Source organism: Meles meles, chromosome 3 (assembly GCF_922984935.1).
Source record: "Meles meles chromosome 3, mMelMel3.1 paternal haplotype, whole genome shotgun sequence".
NCBI classification, from domain to species: Eukaryota; Metazoa; Chordata; class Mammalia; order Carnivora; family Mustelidae; genus Meles; species Meles meles.
The window spans coordinates 150,717,578-150,740,267 of NC_060068.1; the positions used below are offsets into that span (position 1 = coordinate 150,717,578).

At 36.9% G+C, this 22,690-nt stretch overlaps 1 protein-coding gene across 1 annotated transcript; it reads right to left on the reverse strand.

Moving 5' to 3' along the window:
* Positions 1–1,392: 1,392 nt before the first annotated feature.
* RIMOC1 (RAB7A interacting MON1-CCZ1 complex subunit 1) lies at positions 1,393–22,478 on the reverse strand. Its single transcript, XM_046000502.1, has 6 exons — positions 22,187–22,478; positions 17,989–18,095; positions 15,826–15,969; positions 12,373–12,504; positions 11,378–11,492; positions 1,393–5,995 (listed from the first exon to the last, which is right to left on the reverse strand). Exons 1-6 carry the CDS (start codon positions 22,284–22,286, stop codon positions 5,709–5,711), a joined length of 885 nt encoding a protein of 294 aa, XP_045856458.1. The 5' UTR covers positions 22,287–22,478; the 3' UTR covers positions 1,393–5,708.
* Positions 22,479–22,690: the final 212 nt, after the last annotated feature.

The following is a 22,690-nucleotide window of genomic DNA, read 5'->3' on the forward strand; positions in this document are numbered from 1 at the left end:
GAAGATATCAAATATGGAAATTTCAAATTTCACAACCAACCTGTCCATCATTGTGTTATCTTGTCAAAATAGTCTCTCACATATAACCCAAATCACATATTGAAAAATTAATCCCCTTTTTTTAGTCTTCAAGACAAAAGGATCACCAACTTCATAAAGCTATTAGTCTATAAGGATCATGATAAGCTAAAGGGAACATATACGTAAGTCGTATGTATGTACAGATATTTAAATGCCTAATTATATTTAACATAATATACATACACCTCTCTCACACACTGTCGCTTCACATATATTAAGCAGAGTGCTTAATGCTTAATAATGAACACAATAGTTACTGGCTTGAATTTAGACTTCAAAAGTAAGTATCTGGGGATCTAAATATCAAATAACAGAAATCCAGTAAAGCCTGATCACTGAGGTTCCATGAGATCTGAACTTAAAGTTTCGTTATTTTCCTTGCATGCTCTTGCTAATGGCCAATAACTGATCCAATTGCAAGCTTACTTCTGTGAGGCTGGCCGGACAAGAAAAAGAATCGTGAATTGATTAATCGTATGGCATTTCTTCCCCCTCTCTAGGAGGAAGAACTAGCACAAGAAAAAAATATTTCAATTCAAGTATGAAGTATTGAAATGATTCTCGGCTTTACAAAGAAATGTGAACACTTACAAAGGTATGGGTTATAATTTTTTTATCATGAAAATTTTTAGAACATGTATAGGAGAATTAATAATGGAATGGAATCCCATGTTTCCACTAGCTGATTCAAGTTACCGATTTATGAGTCTTGCTCTATCACCATCTCTACCTAATACACATCCACGTTATCCCTCAGTTATTCTGGCTGATGAGTATTATATTTTTCAGGATGATTAACTGATATATAGAACTAGACTTAAGTCAAATAATAACTATTTTGAGCTCTTAGATGTGCTAAGCATCCTAAGAATTAATCCAATTGAATTAAGCAGTTTGAACATTAACTCATTTAATCTTCAATAACCTGTGAGGTAGGTACTATTATTATTCCTTTGTTAAATAAGAGGATGTTAAGGTACAGAAAAGATAAATAACTTCTGTGGAGTCACATAACTAGGAAATGACAGGGCTAGTAATCAACCTCAAATTTCTGGTTCCAGAGGCCATACTCCTAACCACTATACTACCTTGTCTGAAAGTTATTAGAACCATAAGAAATAACATTCAGATGTCAATGTAAACTGACACAGAGTTTTCATTCTGACACAACACTCAGATATGAAAGAAAATGAACAAGATACAAATATGGGAATATTGTTTTATTAAAAAAAATTTTATATGCTCCAAAACATTTTATTTGGCAATCTCCACTAGAAGTAGGAAAACAAAAAACAGCAAAGAACACCAGCATGAATACATAACAAATACTTTAATTGCAGATACATTAAATGTATTTTAATATAATACTTCCAATAACATACTATCTCATACTGTGTCAAAAATAATACAAGGAAGTGACACTAGAGAACTACAGAATCCTGGATTCTGTTGCAGATAAGGTATCCTTATTAGAGCCAGGAACAGAACCCTGAAAGATGACAAGAGAAAAGTGACACATAATCCAAAATCCAAAACTAGCATGTCATCCAGCTGTGGGTTTTTAAAAATGCCATTAAAATAAATCTGAGAATTACCTTTAGACACAGTTCTCACATTAATGAACATCATAGAATCCACAGTGTGAGTGTAAAAGTTGGAATATAATTTTATTGCAGGGTTTTAGCCATAACTCTCACCTCACTCTACTATATGCAAAGGAACGAGGGAAAGTCTTGTCATGATTTATACCTTAATCAACATCATACAATTCACAGTAGCCAGAAACCGTATAAATGCCACAAAGCAGACAGGCCTTTAAGTTTCAAAGCCTACTTAACATCATCATCATCATCACCATCATCATCATCATCATCGTAATTTGCACTGGGAAAGAACCACACAAATTTAAGGATTATGAAAAATCCTTTAACGGAGTTTAAGTTTTTGTAACGATCAGAGAACTCAAAATGTAGAGAAACCCCCAGTGTAATAAACAGTGTAATAAACACAATAAGGCCTTTAGGTTATCACTCACTCATGAGTGAAGCCCACACTGGAGAAAACACCTTAAATATAATCAAAGTAAAAAGGTCTTAAGTAATGACTCATTCCTTAATTCTGTATCAGAACTGTATCAGAAAAAACCTTTATGAATGTACTGGATGGCAAGGTATTTAACCAAAGGGTCAGAATTTGACAACACTAATGCTGAAGTACACCGGTGCCTTCCCAACCCCATAAATAATATAGTACTACTTTCCAGATTGTAACAAGCCCTTTACCCTGCTTTATTTATAGTGCTAACCACTTAATACACTATAAATTTATTTTGTTAAATGTGTTAACTTCCTCCATTAGAATATAAACTCCAAAAAATTGGTGTTTTACAAAGCTATATCATCAAGGCCTAAGATGAAACCTGGCATGTACTAGGCACATAATAATTAGTGATGAGGAAATTATACTGCTTTCCTTATGCAAAGTATCTGTTATCTTAAAGATACTTCATTCTAAATGAAATAGAATTTACTTAGGCTTTAACATATAAAAAAATCTGTTGTTCCTTGTTTTGTAATACACCACAGTTAAGAGCATTATAACTGCTATGGTCTACAAATTATTCTCCAATTGTTGGGGGATGGAAAAGTACAAAAAGCACCCAGAAGTGCCCTCAGAACTATACCAGTGAGGAACCCAAGTGGTTCACAAGGGTCATGAAGGCAAAATGGAAATTTCCATTTCTGAAGAGAAAGTTCTGGTTTTCTCAAGGTCTAAATCTATTCGATACTTTACTCCCCTGAGGAGTAATTCCTTATCTGCCTTGTCAACCACTGGTATAAAGGGCATGGCAGTTTGGAATCCAATAGCAGCAATCCTTTTGTGCAGTGTTCTGCACTTAAGAACCATGTCTCTTATTAATTAAAAAAAAATACTAAGGGCCTACCATTCATTAAGCACAATGTATAGATAATTTTTTTTTTTTAAATAGAGTTCACCAACTCATGAAAACTATAAAGCAGTGTTACCTGTTTGATTAACATGGGAGGGAATATTAAGGGAGCAGAAGCAAAGGAACATCTAACTTTGAGTGAACAGGGCTGGAAAAAGCCTTTGGGATACAGTTATCACTGGAGTATTCACTTGGCCACAAAGAAAGGCAAAGGACTCTCGGTAGAAGTAATGAGATCTTCAAAGAGTACTGAGGAGAAAAACACATAGCATGTTAGGAAAGGAACCAAAATACTTCCAACTGATCATGATGCTCCAAAAAGAGTGGGGGAGAGTGGTCTGTGGTTCTTAAAACCACACTAAAAATGATATAAATCTTTATACTTAGAAAGCACAAAGGCATTTTTATAGTAAAACTTGTTGAAAAGTGATGTTAAATAAATATCTTAGTTGCGTAAGATTAAGCGAAAAGACGGGGCAGAGATAGGGAGATATTTTCCTTATACCAAGAGGCTCTATCAGAATGTACATATTTATCAAAAAAAGAGCCTGGGTTATTAATGTTTGAGGACTGGACTAGAACTGGACTATGACGTGATTACACAGGATACATTGCAGAGATAAAACAGGGAATGTGGACAGAAACTAGATTATGGCATTCCTTATTGCCCTGCACTGTGAAAGATCAAAACCACCAAAAACATGAACCAAAAAAGATTTTAGATAAAGATGAGGGTTAGTTATTTGGACATATTGAATTTAAAATTATCTAAGTGAAGACATTTAATAGGCAGTTAGAAATAAGGCTCAGAGAGCAGAAGCTGGGATTCAAGTTGCAAGTCTAGAAGTAAGCTTAACATTATAGGTGTCCGAAGAAGCCATGGCTATGAATGACATCACCTAAGAGTAAGTTTAAAAGAGAGAGAGAGAGAAAGGAAAAGGGGGAGAAGAGGGATAAAGAGAAAAAGGATAGACCTCCAGGGAAGAGTAATACCTAAAAGGTAGGCAGAAAAAAAAGCCCCAGGGGAAATGAGGAAAGGCAGAGACTGGCTTTCAACAGCGTGCAGGCAACCTCTTTCCTTCTAAAAATGGGGAAAATGAGTAGGGTAAAGCCAAGGAATAGAAGTTTAAGTCCTCATAGTCTTAATTTTCTGTAAGATAGGACCAAGAGCCATATGCTATGGTAGAGGATGGGACAGAGGACCTCATGAGGAAAGTGAGAGGTTTAGATTAGCCAGCCACACCAGAAACAAAGAGAAGGCTTGTACTGAGGGCTCTCCTAAAGTTGAAGCTGAGGTACTTATAGGGATTACACTTTGAACGGCTGCATGTACTTTACATGGGATGCAGCATTCCAGAAAAGGTGGGTGACAGGATTAATTCAACACTGAGACTTGCAGAATGGTCAGACTGAAGGACAAGGGGACAGTGGACTTGAAGGGACTGTGAAGAGCACTTCATCTGGTATCCCATATTAGGCTGAGGCTGGATAAGGAAGGAAGAAAATCTCAAAGGGGCTGATGGTTTAGGAGAAAGAGGAACAGTCAAGAGAAAGGGGCTGTGAAGAAGCTGAAGAGATAGAATAGAAATAAAGGAGAAAGAAAAATCAATAAAAATGAGGAAGTGAAAAGCTGGAAAGATGTGAATTACCATCAATTACTGAAATTTAAGATTTCAGAAAGAAAAACTCAGGATGGTGATATTCATTCAAGGTGTAGCCATGGGAGTTAAGTTCCTGGAATGTGATGAAGTCACTGGTACAGAAGTCAAGGATATCAGCAAATTATTCGATCATCCCAAGATGACAATAGGAGTTGAGGTAGACAGTAAGCAAGATAGCAAGTTAGGTTCTCTGGCCTTTATCACTCATCTCTACTATTAAAGACAAAAATACTAAATTTTCAATACATATGAAAAGGTACACTCTAAACACATACGAGTTAATGATGGACTAACCTAACTTGATTTCATCTTCATTACTCATTTGATAAACCATCTGTTTTCTTTTAAGTAATTGTAAAGTTAATTTCCAATTTAAGTAAAATTGGAAAATCACTTGAAAATCTTACATAATGCCCAATAGCATAAAAATTGTAAATGCCATGAGTAATGGTAAAACAAAAAAATGAAACATTTCTTTCATCTTTCATTATTTATCTATAATAAAAAGTGGCATCTTTCATTATTTATCTATTCTGGAAATGGAGCCTGAATACTAGTCATAATTTTTTATTTTGCCAATTTTTACATCTTTAGAATATATCTAAAGCGATGAGGTGACTTGATTTTATTCTCTGAAGCACAGCAAACTTCAAGACAGATTTAAAAATAATCTGAAGATATTTAAAATGGTCAATTTATGTCACAAAAAAGCTAATAATTAAAAAAAACTTATTATAAAGCTAAACTCTATTCCTACTTATTATTAGTTATAGAACATCTGCAGTTCAGGCTGAGTTAGAATAACATACATGCCATCTTAAACATTAAAGAATCGTTCTTTCATAGATTTAAAAATATATAATGAAAGATGATGATGGCATTAAAAATAGGTAACCACACTGGGTATCTTTATGTAGTGTAACATTCTTAAACACACTGTCAGTATGTCTTCTTTTCTGGAACTTTTCCATTTCATGGGTTGTTTTGTTTTCCTCTTTGAAAAGGAACAGATGACCTTACTGGTTAGTGTGATGCTGAAAAAAGTTTAAAATTTGTTTTGCGTTTGTTGTATTCCATTCTTGTTCCTTCAGGGGTCCTTCACACACAAATACATACTTTTTCAAAATTTTTTCTCCTACTTCTCGGAAATCCAGAGGTTCTTTTTGTGTTGTGTAGCTTGCTCCAGAAACACCAGAATCCACTTCGTGATTTTCTGGCTGTTGATCTGCACAATGCTTCAATCCCCAGTAACACATTTCTCCACTGTACATCATAGCCAGCAAATGAATGTCACTAAATATTCCTGGGGAAATCATTTAGGTTGAGAAATTAGAATTTAAGTGTTTAAAAAGATAACCTGGCTACTTAAACTCTAATCCATTCCTTTTATGTCATTAAGCATTTTTCCTCTTCATTTAACAATTACCCGAGAAAAGCTGAATTATCACTAATACATTCTTTATGTAATTGGCATCTCTATCTACTTATAAAGAGATCCATCACCCGCACCCCCCAGAGTACTGTCAGAGAATTTTTTAAAAATAAGTATTTAGGCCACTTGTTCTTAACCTTTAGGGGATTCTCTTTAGGCCCTCTCTGAGAAACTAATATAATCAATGGAACCTCTCCAGGAATATATACCCCAAACTCTCCATAAAATTTCAGAGCATTTGGAGACTCCCTGAATCTCATCCATGAACACAACTTCTTTTTGGGATATAGTCTAGGATCAGCAATACAGTTCCAGTCAAGTATTCTACACCTCCTGTATTTCTATAGGAGTCACCAGAAATTATCATACATAAATATAACCCCAGGAGGCCATATAATTCTAAATTATGTAAGATATTAAATTACATACAAGATACTTTATATTCCCAGAAAAAAAGGAATACAATGTAGGACTGCCATCAAGAATTAAAAGCATTCTTATTATGAAATAAAGTAATTGAATAATTAAATATTTATGGCACACTTAAGTATATTAATTAGGTAGACAGACATATGTCTGTCTACCTAATTAATATACTATACAGACCTAGAATCAAAAGACTTGGGTATAAATTATTGACAATGATTTTGGAAAACTTTGAGCCTAGGTTTGCAAATCTGAAAAACGTCTTATTTTATGGAGCTGTCTTAAGGAATACATAAATAAAAATATATAAAAGAGTTTTAGAAACCATAAAATGCTATTAAGATACACTAACTTCTTGAAGCCACTAGAATACAAATAAATGATTTACTCTAATGTATGATTAGAAAAGTTTACCTCACATCAATGAGTATCATAATCTCAGCTGCTCACCTAATATGGCTCATCAGGAATGACTATGATGGTACCAGAGATATACAAATAGAAGAAATATCCAACATTCAAATCTATCATAGTTTCGATTGTCTTGAATCTACTGCAAGCTTTTTAGTCTCAGAATTTGTCCCTAGTCTCAGAATTTGTCCCTAGTTATCCCCCTCACTTCGCCTCAAATTCAGGATCTAGTACCACCAAGAGAAAAACAGGTTTAGCAGGAGAGATGACTCGCTAAACCATCAATAAAAGAAACAGTCACTGAAGAGCAGAATCTGAGGCCTACATTCATGAAAATGATAGGCTACTCTACATTAAGTATGCTTTCTATGAATAAAACATTATATACATATTATAAAAGTGTTATGTACTATGTTTAAATATAAACATTATTGTAAATGATATATAGATATTAATATATATAACCATTTTTCACTATTCCTTCAGTTAAAAGATCATAAACCTCAGAGAGGAAGCAGTAGATGTTATTCAGAATTATATTTTGTATCAGTTATGGCATTTTGTTGAATGCATGTCATTTTTATTTTTGTAATCCTATACCTTGTCTAGTTATTCCTAAAAAGAATGGTAGAGGGGAATAAAAAGATAGAAACAAAAATGGAGGGAAGGATGAACTTTTAAACAGGCTAGAGCTTTGGGAGGAGGAACAGAAGTATGTTTCACAAAGTAAGCCTCTTGGGAAGGGTGAGAGGAGTGTTTGCTTAGGGGACATCTGGGATCCAATTTGTGCCCAAGTCTAAGCCACAAGGAGTGACTGCTGAACAGTGGACACAGGTGTTCCATAGGAAAATGTTACTAGAGAGAATGAACGGCTATATGCTAAAGAGTGGTTCTCAAACTTGAGCCTACATCAGGATTGCCTGGACACACTAACATGTTGATTGCTGCACCCCCAACTGTAGAGCTTCAGATTTGAGTATAGGGTTGAGCCTGAGAATTTGCATTTTTCACAAAGTCGTAGCACTTATGGTGATGCTGATCCAGAGACTATGCTAAGCTACTGCTGTTAAGTATCAACAGAAGAGATGAACAATGTAAATTAGGTACTTTCTCCCTTTCAACTCCCCCAAGGATTCCACTATTCTCTAGCTGTGGAGTTTTTGTTCCTATGAACTTTCCTTGATATTTTTTCTCTTAATGCTCCGCATGGTTTTCAATACAACATTCCACTTTGCACTATGCAAGTCAGTGCACTTGGTAAAACACATGTGATAATGGGGGCTGCAGGCAGGGAAGAGGAGAATAACCCATGAAGTGAGAATGGGGACAGAAAGACTTCTATAGGAAGGAAAAAAAAAAAAAAAAAAGGCGGCCAGATTGATATCCACTAGGAAGAGTGATGTCTAAATCTGGTGCATCATATTATGGAAGCTTCCTTTTATTTTAAAAAGATGTTATTTATTTATTTATTTATTTGACAGGCAGAGATCACAAGTAGGCAGAGAGGCAGGCAGAGAGAGAGGGGGAAGCAGGCTCCCCCGCTAAGCAGAGAGCTGAGGACCCTGGGATCATGACCTGAGCTGAAGGCAGAGAGGCTCTAACCCACTGAGCCACCCAGGCCGATTATGGGAGTTTCTTAAAAAGAAATTCTCACACTCCATATATTGAACTGACCCTGCAGGGGGTATACAGAAATCTATTAATTTTCAACAAGCTACCGAGGCAAATAGTAATGCTAGTTCAGAGCTCCTTCTTTCAGGGATCTAAAATTCCAAGTTCTGGGTTAAGCTATGAGGCAAAATGCTGCTGAGAAGGTACCAGGGAGGTCCTCAGTGGTATGAAAAAGGTCATAAACCAAGGGTGTGCAAAATTCAGAAGTACTTTATTTAATCCCTTGACTCCAGGGTTATTCTGATAAGGCTATTTCTACAAGGGCCCACAGAAGAATGAGACTCAGAAATGACATAAAGAGGATTACTGAAGACATTATTTGGTAATTTTTAAAAGCTAAAAATTTAATGGCATATATAAGTAATGTTCAGAGGACAAAATAATTATCTCATCTTGGAAAAAGAAATAACAATCATACTAAGTATACAGTGCTTTGAGTTTTACCTAAAGCTGGGTAAATTATCATTAAGATCTGGCCACAAAAATATTTTGTTAATTCATATAAACTTTTTAAATTAATATTAAGGATTATTCAGAATTATGCTTCCCCTCTCTACTGGGGTTTCAGGAGTAATTCAGCCTGTGAAAGACAGTCTTGCTAGCTTCTAACCTACATCTTGAAAAAGAAGTAGGGAAAAGCAAAATGCTTTAGATGACAGCAAGAAGCTAACACCAGAAGAGGACCTAGCCCTATGGCAAAAGTGCTAGGGAAAAGATATGTTTTCCTTCTTCCTGGAAAGAAGATCTGTCCCTCTGGATTCTTCTGTTGAAGAAGCAGTGGAAGCTAGGGGCTAGTGCAATCAAATTATGATTTAAGAGAAGACACCAGTACCAAAAACATCCTAGAGAAAATTCCAGGCCATTAAAGTATCCTACCCTATAACTAGAAATGGGAGAATAAGGGAAATTGGTGATCTTCTTCCTTTCTTTCATTTTAAATAGGCTTTGGTGCCAATCCTGCTGTTTCTTCTCTGTCAATCCATGCGGGTGGGTTAAGATTTTAGAAAGGCCATTGCCAATGCAGCTATCACTGTACTAGTTATCTGAAAGAAATACTTTCTACAAATATGTCAAAATACCCGATGTTTGTCAAAATAGCATGCCCACTGGAATGGCACTTGGTATTCACAATTTTTAGGACAAACAACTTGCCTGAATTAACTGAAAGTAATAACTTTCAGTAGTCAGTCCTATGTTAATGATACTTAAATCATGCTGTTTTTTTCTAAACAATGTTTCCAATGAAAAGCCTACAGGAGCTAACAAAGAAAAATATTTAAAAATATACTTATAAAATTAAACTATAGAATTTTCCCTAAGTTTTCTTCTTCTTCCCCGTATTTGATATTTCCCCATCACGATTTCAGATGGAAGTATAAAAGACAATTTACGCATATAATGAAATGTTACTCACCAGGTATGTGACCTTTAAGCAGATCATCTGGCTTATTAGGACCTCAGTTCCTCCATTTATAAAAAGATGGTAAAAATAAGTGGTTCTTCCCTCTCACACCTCAGTCTAAAACCCAAGTGATGAATCTGCAAGGCTTTCACGTTATCTTATTTAATCTTCACAATACTTCCTATTTGTTTAAGAATACATAGCAAGTAAAGAGCTGGAATATAAAGCCTAACATTTTTAAGTGCATAGATATTTATGACAGGAACTAACAGTTGCCACCCTATACTCATTCCTCCCTTCTTTCTCAGTTAAGAGATAATTTTATTTGGGATGGCAGTGTATCAGGTAAAGGGCTATCCAGTACATCCCAGGTTCCCTTGGAAGTTGAAGTGTCAGAAACTTCTAAGAAGGATACTCTTTTAGTCTTGGCTGGAAGAAACATCCTTTTGCCATTCTATAGACCGAAACATAGATGAGGTGAAAGGAGCTCTAGCGTGCCACCTGAGTGGCTCAGTCAGTTAAGCGTCTGCCTTCAGCTCAGGTCATGATCCCAGGGTCCTGGGATTGAGTCCTGCCTCTGGCTCCTTGCTCACTGGGGAGCCTGCTTCTCCCTTTCTGTCTCCTGGCTGTCGTTCTCACTCTTTATCTCATATAAATAGAATCTTTAAAAATAAAGAAAGAAGGGTGCCTGGGTGGCTCAGTGGTTTAAAGCCTCTGCCTTCGGCTCAGGTCATGATCCCAGGGTCCTGGGATTGAGCCCTGCATCGGGCTCTCTGCTCAGCAGGGAGCCTGCTTCCTCCTCTCCGTCTCTCTCTCTCTGCCTGCTTCTCTGCCTACTTGTGATCTCTGTCAAATAAATAAATAAAGTCTTAGAAAAAATTATAAAAAAAAAAATAATAATAAAGAAAGAAGAAGAGAAAGAAAGGAGCCCCAAGAGCATCCTGAGACACTGAGAATGCACTATCCTCAATGGGAAGTCTTGCTGCACAACTCTGAGAAGCGTTTACATGGTGGTCTATGTGCCTCCCTCTGAGGCCATAAGCTGTAGTTCTGAAGACGATGGAGGAAAAAGGCAGGAACCTGATGATGCCATAACCAGCTCCAGACCATTTTTATGTGATAGGGCAACATAATATATAATTCTCCCAGAATTGCTAGAAAGAGATTAGCAGTAGTTTTCTGTATTATAGGAGAAGATATTTAAATTTTTTAAAGTCCCTTTTATTATTTTTTGGTATATAATTTAACCTGAAATTCATTTAAATCAGAGTTAAGTCTAATAAATTTCTTAAAATTTTTTAAAAACCTTCAAAACAGAAAACTTCAAAAAGAGAGCACATTACCTTCACTCAGTAATTTAGCTGTGTCTAAGTCTTGGAAAGAAACTCCTTCATTTAACTGGACAGGACACCGATAATTTAACATCTGTAGCAAGTAACTGATTCCATCAATAAGGTACTAAATGAAAGTCAAAGTCAAAGAATTACAAGTATTACATGCAGAACTGTAGAAACTTCAAATGCTTATTCCCCCCCATTCTTTACTCAAGAAAAAATTGGCCATGATATAGACATAGCTTATGGTTATTATATTACAATGGTAGAAGGACCCACCACCCCAAACACTTTTATAAATGTAACCTTCCAAATGCTCCAATTTGCAAAAAATCATGTAGAAAAAAAAATTAACCAAGAACACATGATTCAGTAATATTCTTGCCAAAATGTTATCAGAGGAAGAAAAGAATAAAGATAATAAAGATGAGTTCAATAACAATTTATTAAAATATGTATGCACTTACAATTTAGAAAGATTATGACCAAACTTTTGTATCAAGTGTGACCTCTCACTAACAGACTCACATAAACCATGTGTACAATTAACTCAAGTTAAACTTCCTAGTGATACTTAACACTAAGATTTATTGATTCAGTCAGAAAAGCCAAGATGAATCAGAGGGCTACAGTATTCTAGCAGCAGGGTCACAGTGGTTCTTTATGAGTGATCTGTTGACAGAGAGGTTCACAACCAAGTTTGTTTCCTTCAGGCCAAATATATGCTTAGAAATTAATACAGACTGTCTAGCTTGTATTTTAAAAAATAAAAATTCAGAACTTAAAAAAAGCACATAGAATTTCCCAGTTTGCAAGGCTTTCACATTATCTTATTTAATCTTCACAATAACTCCAATTTGTTTAAGAATACAGAGCTAGTAAGTACAAGAGCTGGAAAATAAACCCAGACTACTGACTCCACCACTTTTCTTAATACAGCAAGGACAGCTTTTTGAAACCTATAAATGTTAATGATCAAAAATGTGTAAGGAATGCCCTTTTACCTTTTTAAGCAAATTGGATTTTCTTGTGAGCCACTCCCTCCTTTTGGTCAGAGAATGACAATACATATAGAGTAGGGCTCCCCGTCTCCAAGAGAGACATTCCAGGAGTTCATCCCCAAGCAAATCGCAGGGCTGAAACAACAAAGACATAGCTAAAAAAAGAAACCTTGCATCTGTAAAAATCAAAATTAATTTCAAAATATTGAGCAATTCAGAAAACTTTCATTTCACAAAATTTGCCCTTTACTTAGCTACTTACACATGAATGCCTTGCTTTGAATCAGAAGTATAGAAATCTACTGCTACATGAAAATTAAAATAACTATTCCAACTTACATTTTTTTACAAAATAAATGCTTCAGTATTTTAGTAGCTAATTCTAATATATCTAAAATAAAAGTTTTTCATAATCTAATTAAAAAGATAACTTTTCATTCAGTAAGTGGTGTGGGAAAACTGGATAGCTACATGCAAAAGAATGAAAATGGGCTACTTTCTTACACCATAAGCAAAAATAAACTCAAAATGGATCAAAGATCTCAATGTAAGACCTGAAACCATAAAACTCCTAGAAGAAAATACAGGCAGTAATTTCTTTGATATTGGCCTTAGCAAACTTTTCTAGGTATGTCTCCTGGGGCAAGGGAAACAAAAGCAAAAATAAACAGAAAAGAAATAGTAAAGAAAAAGAAAGAAAGAAAAAAGAAGAAAGAAAGAGAAAGGAAGAAAGAAAGAAATAAAGAACACCAAAACAAAAAGCTTCTGCATAGCAAAGGAAACCATCAGCAAAATTAAAATGTAACCTACTGAATGGGAGAATATAATGTACACATGATATATATAGTAAGGTGTTAATATCCAAAACATTAAAGAACGTATACAACTGGGGCTCAGTGGGTTAAAGCCTCTGCCTTAGGCTTAGGTCATGATTCCAGGGTCCTGGGATGGAGCCCCGCATTGGGCTCTCTGCTCAGCAGGGAGCCTGCTTCCTCCTCTCTCTCTGCCTGCTTCTCTGCCTACTTGTGATCTGTGTCTGTCAAATAAATAAATAAAAAAATCTTAAAAAAAAAAAGAACGTATACAACGTAATACAAAAGAGCCCCCAAATCATCTGACCAAAAAGTGAACAGAGGACCTGAACAGATATTTTTCAAGAGAAGACATACAGAGATGGCCAACGGGCACATGAAAAGATGCTCAATATCACTAACCTTCAGGGAAATGCAAATCAAAACAACGAGGTATCACCGCATCTATCAGAATGGCTACAATCAAAAAGACAAGAAATAACAAGTGGGGGTGCCTGGGTGGCTCAGTGGGTTAAAGCCTCTGCCTTTGGCTCAGGTCTTGATTCCAGAGTCCTGGGATCCAGCCCTGCACCAGGCTCTCTGCTCGGCAGGGAGTCTGCCTCCTCCTCTCTCTCTGCCTGCCTCTCTGCCTACTTGTGATCTCTGTCAAATAAATAAATAAAATCTTAAAAAAAAAAGAAGAAGAAATAACAAGTATTGGTAAGGATGTGGAGAAAAAGGAACCATTATACACTGTAGGTGGGAATATAAATCGGTGCAGCCACTGTAGAACACAATATGGAGGTTCCTCAAAAAATTAAAAACAGAACTACCATATGATCCACTGATGGATCCACCAGTATGTAATTCCATTAGTGCGTATTTACCCAAAACAAAGACTAACTTGAAAAAAAAAAAAAAATACACACACTCCTATATTTATTGCAGCATGATTTACAATAGCCAAGATATGGAAGCAACCCAAATGTCCATCTATAGATAAATGGGTAAAGATGTGGTGTATATATACAAAGATTATTCAACCATAAAAAAGAATGAGATCTTGCCATTTGTGACACCATGGGCAGACTCAGTATAATGCTAAGCGAAATAAGTCAGACAGAGAAAGACAAATACCATATGATTTCACTAACATGTGAAATCTAAAAAAAACAAAAACAAATGAAAAACAAACAAAAAGCAGAATCAGACTCATAAATACAGAGAACAAAATGATGGTTGCCAGAGGGATGGGCAAGATGGGTGAAGGTGAGTACAGGCTTCCAGTTACGGAATGAGTTAAGTCACAGGGGAAAAAGGTACAATAGTACTGAAATAGCCTTGTAAGATGTAGCTACACTTATGAGCATAGCATAACATACAGAGCTGCTGAATCACTCACTATCTTGTACACTTGAAACTAATGTGACGTTGTATGTCAACAATATCTCAATAAAAAATAATTTTAAAAAAGGGTAACTTTTCAGAAATGTTACCTGAAACAAGATCACACTTATCTGTACAACTGCTAGAATAATAATGAAGATAAATAAAAAAAAACTTTTAATAAATCGAACTTTTAGTGACGCCTGGGTGGCTCAGTCCATTAAGCATCTGCCTCCAGCTCAGGTCATGATCCCAGCGTCCTGGGATGGAGTTCCACATCAGGCTCCCTGCTTAGCCAGGAGCCTGCTTGTCTCTCTTCCTCTGCCCCTCCTCTCTCCATTCTTGCTCCTCACATGTGCACACACACACTCTCTCTCTCAAATAAATAAAATCTTAAATAAATAAATAAGGCTGTTTCCTGAGTTAAGATTCCTAAAATTAGGCTGTTGTGATTTCGTCCTTTATCCTTATAAAAAAAAAAAAATCAATCAACCAAACTTTTACTATGATGTATCATTTAAAACTTGGGATTATGTGTTTCCACAGTTGGCATCCCCTGACAAACACACAGAGAAAAAAAAAATATCCTAGGTAAAGAGAGCCGGCAAGCAGTTAAAGAATTATTTGCCTGAAAGAGTAGCCGGGTCTAGAGATAAAAATCTTGGAATCATCTAAACAGGACACTAAAAAGCACGTGAACAAGTTATGAAGCAAAGACAGAACAGATAGGATCAGAGATGAGGAAGACATTCTTGGCAAGGGCCTATCTTTCCAGGATGGGAGAGAGGGGAGATGGGGGAAAGAGCAAGAGCAAGGCTCTGAGACATGAAGAGGAGCCTGCAGGACCTCAGACGGATGGGGTAATCAATGGGAAGGAAAGCAGCAAATGTCCAGGGGGATGAGAACTGTAAAAATGACAAAAGAGATGTGGTAATTAGATCACTAGGGACTTTCGGGGAAACAGTACCTGCAAAAGTAAAGGGAACAGAAACAGCAAATATCTGTGTTTAGAAAATGATCAGGCACCATCAATCCCAACACAATTCCATCATGCAAATATTCTGAAACATATAGGTGATACTTTAGTTATGATGTTGGTCTGAAGTGTTAAACTCTCATATACCCCTCCTTTAATCTTAATTTAAAATAGAGACAAACACACATTCCAGAGGAAAAATTACAGACTCTGAAGAGCAATACAGCAAGAATCAGCACCATTTCACTATAGAATCAGCACATTTCACCATTTCACTATAATTTATAGGAGTGCAAAACTTACTTTTGGATGCATATTATTTTCTTTAACTAAAATTTCTGGTTCTGAAAGAAAACTGATCAGCTCTTTTACTTTCTGTGAAGAATCTTCAGGAAAATCTTCATCTACTAGTTTGTTCTCCTCAAAATATGTCATGTCCAAAATTGCCTGAAGGGGAAAAAAAAGAATATCCATAAAACATGAGTAATTCTTACAGTTTAACCTTACATATACAGATGCTTTATTAGACAGTTAAATCTTCAGCACTATATTTAAATTTGAAAAGTAGGAAAAATGTCTAAAAAATATTATCTGTATATGTAAAGAATCTGAAAATATATAGAAAAATATAATCTGAGATGCACTTTATAGGAAACTTCATAGGTATTTTACTAAAATACTGAATTAATGATCTTGCTTCTCTCAAAAATAATAAGTAAATAAAATGGAGACTTTAGATAAGCTAATCACACATGATATAATTATGAAAAATAAAATTATTATGCTCTTTGCAATTTACACATAATACTTCTTGAACATTTTCTCAATGCTTGCTCTATCAATTTAAGGTCAACAGCTCTAGTTTTACTTATTTAATCTTCAAAGGATTTGTTTCCTTAAGTGCAGAACCAGCATTTGGGTGATTTGTATCCTGCCACCCAATAAAGGCAGCATTATCACCAACATTATGCAATTTAAAACATCAAATCCCTAGCATTCCTAAATACAGGGATGCTCTGTTCAAGTACCTTAAAACTAACCAACCCTTTCTCTTTTTTTAATTTATTGGACTAAGACTAAGGAAACTGAGTTCTACCACTAATCACCTAACTAACTGAGGACAAGACTATTTTCTTTTGTTGGTAAAATTGCTTTTCAAAGCTCCTTGCTTTGAGGATAAAATGAATTCACATCTGTGAAGCACACAGAACACGAACTAGCACACAGGATTACTTAAGTGCTAAGTGTTCTTGTTCGGAAGGCTTAAGCCACAAAGGGCAAGAAATTATCTCATGGAGAATTACCTGTTGATTCAGAACCAAAATTAGGGTCCAAGGAAGCCTAGAGAATTTAAATCTATATCTCTAGGCCTTTCATCTTATCTTTAGGAGTAAATTAAAATGTTTAGGGTCACTTGACTGGCTCAGTCAGTACAGCATGCAACACTTTGTCTCAGGGTCATGAGTTTAAAGCCCCATGTTGGGCATGGAGCCTACTAAAAAAAATGTATTAATAATAAATAGATAAAATCTTTAGAACTCTCCCACGTGAAAGACATGAAACAAGCAGAGTCTTCCAAAGGGAAAGAAAGCCAGGCAAAGCTCTGCCAAATAACAGCGGGCCTCTGGGGTTTGTGAGTACAGTTTTTACAGGCTCACTGAACCATGATACCTAAAGGCAGACTCCAGCTTCCTAACAGAAAGCAGAGTGCCAGGCACCTAAGTGCTACACCTTCGCAATCATGTAAGAGCATGGAAAGAACTCTGTCAACTATAAAGTACTACAGGAATGTTAGTTACGTAATGGAATTATGCTTCTTAATGTCAACTTGCCTCAGCAGTGTTTGAAAAAAACCAAGAAAATAGGTCTTGTCCACAAAGTGACTGGAATTTTAAAGTAAGAATGGGGGTGGGGCACAGAAAAATCTTATAGACCTGCATGACACTTGCAGGAGAGTTCTGCTGAAAATCCTAAGAAAAGATGAATTTCAGGGGGAAAAAATAATCAGGGCTTAACAGAGATCTTCATTCCTTCCTAATAACCTTCAAGAACTTGGAAATTGCATGTATTTGGGTTTGCTTAATTATATATAAAGAGAAGCAATTCTGTGATCTCTAAGATTTTTTCCCTTAATACATTAGATAATAAATCTTACTTTTTTGTATATCGCCTCAAAGTTTCAAGTCCATATGTTTTATATATATAGGTCTTTTTGACAAAAATTAAACACTTTGTTTTTATTTTAAAGTTATTATTTAGAAGTAATCTCTACACCCAACATGGTGCACTTACAACCTCCAGATGAAAAGCTGCGTAGTCTACCAACTGAGTCAGCCAGGTGCCCCCCAAGTCAAACACTTTAAATAGAGAATAAACTCTACTTCGCTACATCTAAACTTCGGAGTCAGTCATCTCATATAGGCAATCTTCTCCATAATATGTCAGAAATCACATCTGTTTCAGTACCTGTGTGTAAAGTTCCAGAAGATTTGATGGATTTGAACATTCTTTGTCTTCTCCACACAGAAGTTTCAATTTTTCGAGAGCTGCAGAGGCCCGAATTAGAAAGTGATCTGTAAGAGATAAAAACGTGAAGATTAGTTCATATAGTTTCAAAGTGTTAAAGAGAAAAAGGTGTACCTGAGATGATACTATGTTATAGCACTGAAGCAGCATGGTATTAATATCTTTGTAAAACATGAAGTACTGGGGTGCCTGGGTGGCTTAGTCCTTAAGCATCTGTCTTTAGCTCTGGTCGTGATCCCAGGGTTCTGGGACTGAGCCCCAAATTGGGCTCCCTCCTCGGCATGAAGCCTGCTTCTCCCTCTTTCACTCCCCCTACTTGTGTTCCCTCTCTCACTGTCTCTCTGTCAAATAAATGGGAAAAATCTTTAAAAACCACCCAAAACATGAAATATCATAATGCCTAATCCTTCTTAACAAATTTATCATGGTAATTTATTCTGGAGAGCTAGAATGGACTTCGAGATTCAGTTGTCATTTCTTCCAATTTTAGTATATGTGCTGCCGAAGCGAGCACTCAGTTGTCGTTTCTTAAATGCAATTTGTATTTTCATTTTCATGATGCTGCTTTTATGATGTTCACACACAATGTTTAAGTAATAAATTTAACTTTTATTGGAATAGTACAATATACATAATATATATAATATACATAAATCTAAACAAAGGGCTTCTACTGAACTTGTAATTTCATAAATGATTTTTCTAAAATAGGATTAAATCAAATGCCTCATAAAATGTAAGCTGAGCAATTATAACTTTATCCCGTGTCTGTGTATTTATATATGTAAATAGCTGTTACAATTAATTAAAATTACATAATTTATCTGCATATTTTAATTCCTTTAAAAACCTAGAAATGGAAAAAATTACCTAATTCTTTCAAAGAAGGAATTGAGTATTCTAATATGTCCTCTAAAAATAATTCACCCTCTCTCCCCTCTACATTGTCTACTTTCTCCCTTTTATGTCATATTCCCTTTGCTTCTATAGTTTCACTTTTTCTTATGGATTTTTCCTCCCTAACCTACAAAGTGTCCATACCAAGGTGCTAGGTATCTACCCTTCTGTACCATCTCATGTCAAATTTAGACACGGCCACCATCAAGAGTTTGAGTTTGCCCCTCTGTGCTTCCTTTCTGAAATATGTACCCTTTCCAACACTAGCCAATGGACAGAAAATGTAATACTTGGTGCAGGCCCATCTGATTCATCTTTAGCACTTACACAAATAGCTAAGGTGTTCACCGTTGAAGTAAAGGCACTACCAGCTTTAGTGACATCTGCTGGTAAACATACGATGACCTCAAGTTTTCCTAGGTGAGGCCTAATCTGTATCTAAATCAGATTCTGATTATTTTTACTTTTTTTTTTTAAGATTTTATTTATCTATTTGAGAGAAAGAGTGCACGAGAGAGAGAGAGAGACTGAACAGGGGCAGAAGGAGAGAGAGCAGCAGACTCCTTGCCAAGCAGGAGCCTGTAGTGGGACTCACCCTGGGATCATGACCGGAGCCCGAGGCAGACGCTAAACCGAGCCACCCAGGTGCCCCTCTGATTGCTTTTAAAGTCCACTATTCACATGAACTGAAAGATACTTTGTTAGCACTGCCCTCCCTCCCCAGCCGAGAAGTAGCATCTATACAACCCCGGGGAAAAAAAAAAAAAGACTCTACTGTGAAGTGAAATTATATGGAACATGGCGCTCCTTATTGTGCTTCTTTAGAAACTGAGTTGGTATTTTCTTTTTAAATTGCAAGATTATTTTAAATGTAAAGACTTGCACTGAATTCAGTAAACCACTGCTGAAGGAGTAGCTCACATAAACTCATAAGTACAGTGGAGGGGGGATAATGGCTCACATTTTAGCAAACTTTTATAAAATGCAATACTTTCACCAGAACCATTCAGTCAAAAAAAAAAAAAAAACACTTGGCAAGGGATAGACAAGTCATTATTACATAATCCTGAAAAAAAGTCCATCTCATGGCATACCTCCATATGGTAAACACAGCATGTTTATACAATGAGAAATAAAAAAACAAAAATTGACTCAGTAATAAAAAGAGCATTCTTAGATGGAATATGTAGCCACATTCCATCTGATCTGATCTGAAGTAGAAAACAGGAACTATCAATCCCTATAACTTAATAAAAATACATAGTTGTTACATTAAAGGGCACATTTTGAGTGAATATTATTTTTGTTGTGTGGAAAAGAATGTCAAGTTCAGGGGCAGCTGAGTGGCTCAGTCTGTTAAGCATCTGCTTTCCATGGAGGTCATGATCCCAGGGTCCTGGGGTCAAGCCCACTGGGCTCCCTGCTCAGTGGGGAGTCTGCTTCTCCTTCTCCCTCTGTTCCTCCCCCTCCATTCCTGTTCTGTCTCTTGATTTCTCTCTCTCTCTCGAATAAATAAAATCTTTAAAAAAAAAAGCATGCCAAGTTCAGTTCAAATATGAAAGCACATTTTAAACTTCATAAAGTAAAAATATCTTGCTATTAGTACTGATTAACGGCTCATAACATGGATCACTATCATTTTAATTTTAGTAAATTTTCACAACTTTAAAGTGTCCCAACAAGGAGCACCTGACTGGCTCAGTCGGTAGAGCATGCAACTCTTGATCCTGTGGTTATAGGTTCGAGCCCCATGTTGTATGTAGAGATTACTTAAAAATAAAATCTCTTGGCGCCTGGGTGGCTCAGTGGGTTAAAGCCTCTGCCTTCAACTCAGGTCATGATTCTAGGGTCCTGGAATCAAGCCCCGCATGGGGCTCTCAGCTTAGCAGGGAGCCTGCTTCCCTCTCTTTCTGCCTGCCTCTCTCTGCCTACTTGTAATCTGTCTGTCAAATAAATAAAATCTTAAAAATAAAATAAAATCTTTAAAAATAAAATCTCCCAACAAAAATATAAAGCACTTTACTTTTACTTCCACCGCTCATTCTAGTCTAAACTCTTCCACGGGAAAATGAAAATGGCTTTTGGGTTCAGTGATAAATGAATAAAAACACTCTTTGATCTCTTTAGACTGGTTTAAATGGAGAGGGGGTGGGGTGGAGATCACTGTATAGTTTATTTAGAGGTAATCTGGATACACTTTCCAGTAACAGCCACTACAGTCCAAAAACTATTCAGATGAACCCTGGGGATACGCTTACCAGGTACCAAAAAAAGAAATCAGCTTCAGGGTCATCTGTCAGTTTTTAAGAACATACTCCTAAGAAAAGATAATCCAGCAAATAATCTTCACTGGAACTTGAGCCATTTCATTGTGCACCCTACTTAATAAACTCACCAACAATCAATCATCTGGCAAAATGTTTCACTACTATTTTCCCGTGAGTCCGATGACAATGAGTCAGTCCACAAAAATTTTAAAACCTACCTGTATAATGGCTCAAAACTCAAAAAGAAAATAATGTAGAACCTATAGGAAGCTGAAATGTAATAAAAGAGAATTGGACTTAAAACTAAAAGTCGAGAAAAATAAATTTATAATAATAAGTAACAGTCCAGGTAATTCTCTAAGCCAGTCTGTCCGAAGAAAACCATTTAGACACTTCCAAACCAGTGTTCTAATGCTAACAGAGCCCTTATGAGAATTGAGATGATGTATATGAAAGAATCATCCAAACTATACCAATGTAAAGCTCTTCCGCAGAATACTATTTAGAGTTGGATTCAGAATCCAAAACAGAAGAAATATATAACGCAGCAATGAAAAAGTGGAACTGTTATGCACGTCTAGCTATCGTCACTGCATCCAAAACAACCATTGCTGATTTGTGTACTACCAGACACCTTCAAACACTCATTTAAACTTCTATACTTTTATCCAGATCTTAACCTTTTCCCAGTCGCTAGCAAAATAAAGACGAGCAGCACGGATCTGAGATGTAAGCGGTTGTCATGGGTTATGAAAAGATGCAGTTTCGACGCAAATGCCCTTAGCATAAGGGAACGTGAGTTCCTGGAGGTGGACAACCGACCCTGCAGCGAGGGTCAGAAGCCCAACACCTTGGGGAGCTCTGGTCTGGGTATTATACTGACCACAGGCCGAAGCCTCCAGCCTCTACCGCCATAGAGTGCCAGCTTTGAACTATGGCCGGCCCGCCCGCCCCCCTCTCCTCGGCTCCCTCACCATCTTCGCCGGCGGCTTCGCTAAGCTGCTGTATGTGGGCCTGAGCCAGGTCCCCGAGCTCTTCCACTCGCCTCACCACACTGGAAACAGCGGCCGCCATGGCCACAACGGGCGGGCGCGCCCCAGCCACGTGACTGCGCCAGGCCGCGGTCACCTGATTTCCCAGCGCAGGCGGGGCGTGAGGGCGGAGCTCGCCCGGCTGGTGGGAAGGAACCCCGGCTCCGTAAGAGGGTTTGCACCAGCGGGTAAATGTGGTTACAGTTTATTTTCTTCCTTTCTGAGTTCCCCTCACTCCCAGAATCCAGAGCAAGAGGGATACTTTAGCGGCGAGCATGACGTCAGAGTACACCTCTCTCCCGCCCCCTCCTCTAAACCAATCGGGGAGCTGTCCACGCCCTCACGTTGGTCCAATGGGAAGCCAGCTTTCTCCGCGGGCGCTGGGAGGAGAGGGTGGATGCGACTGGCTGGAGGTGGTTGGCTGGCGATCTTGCTGTTGGGTCTCTG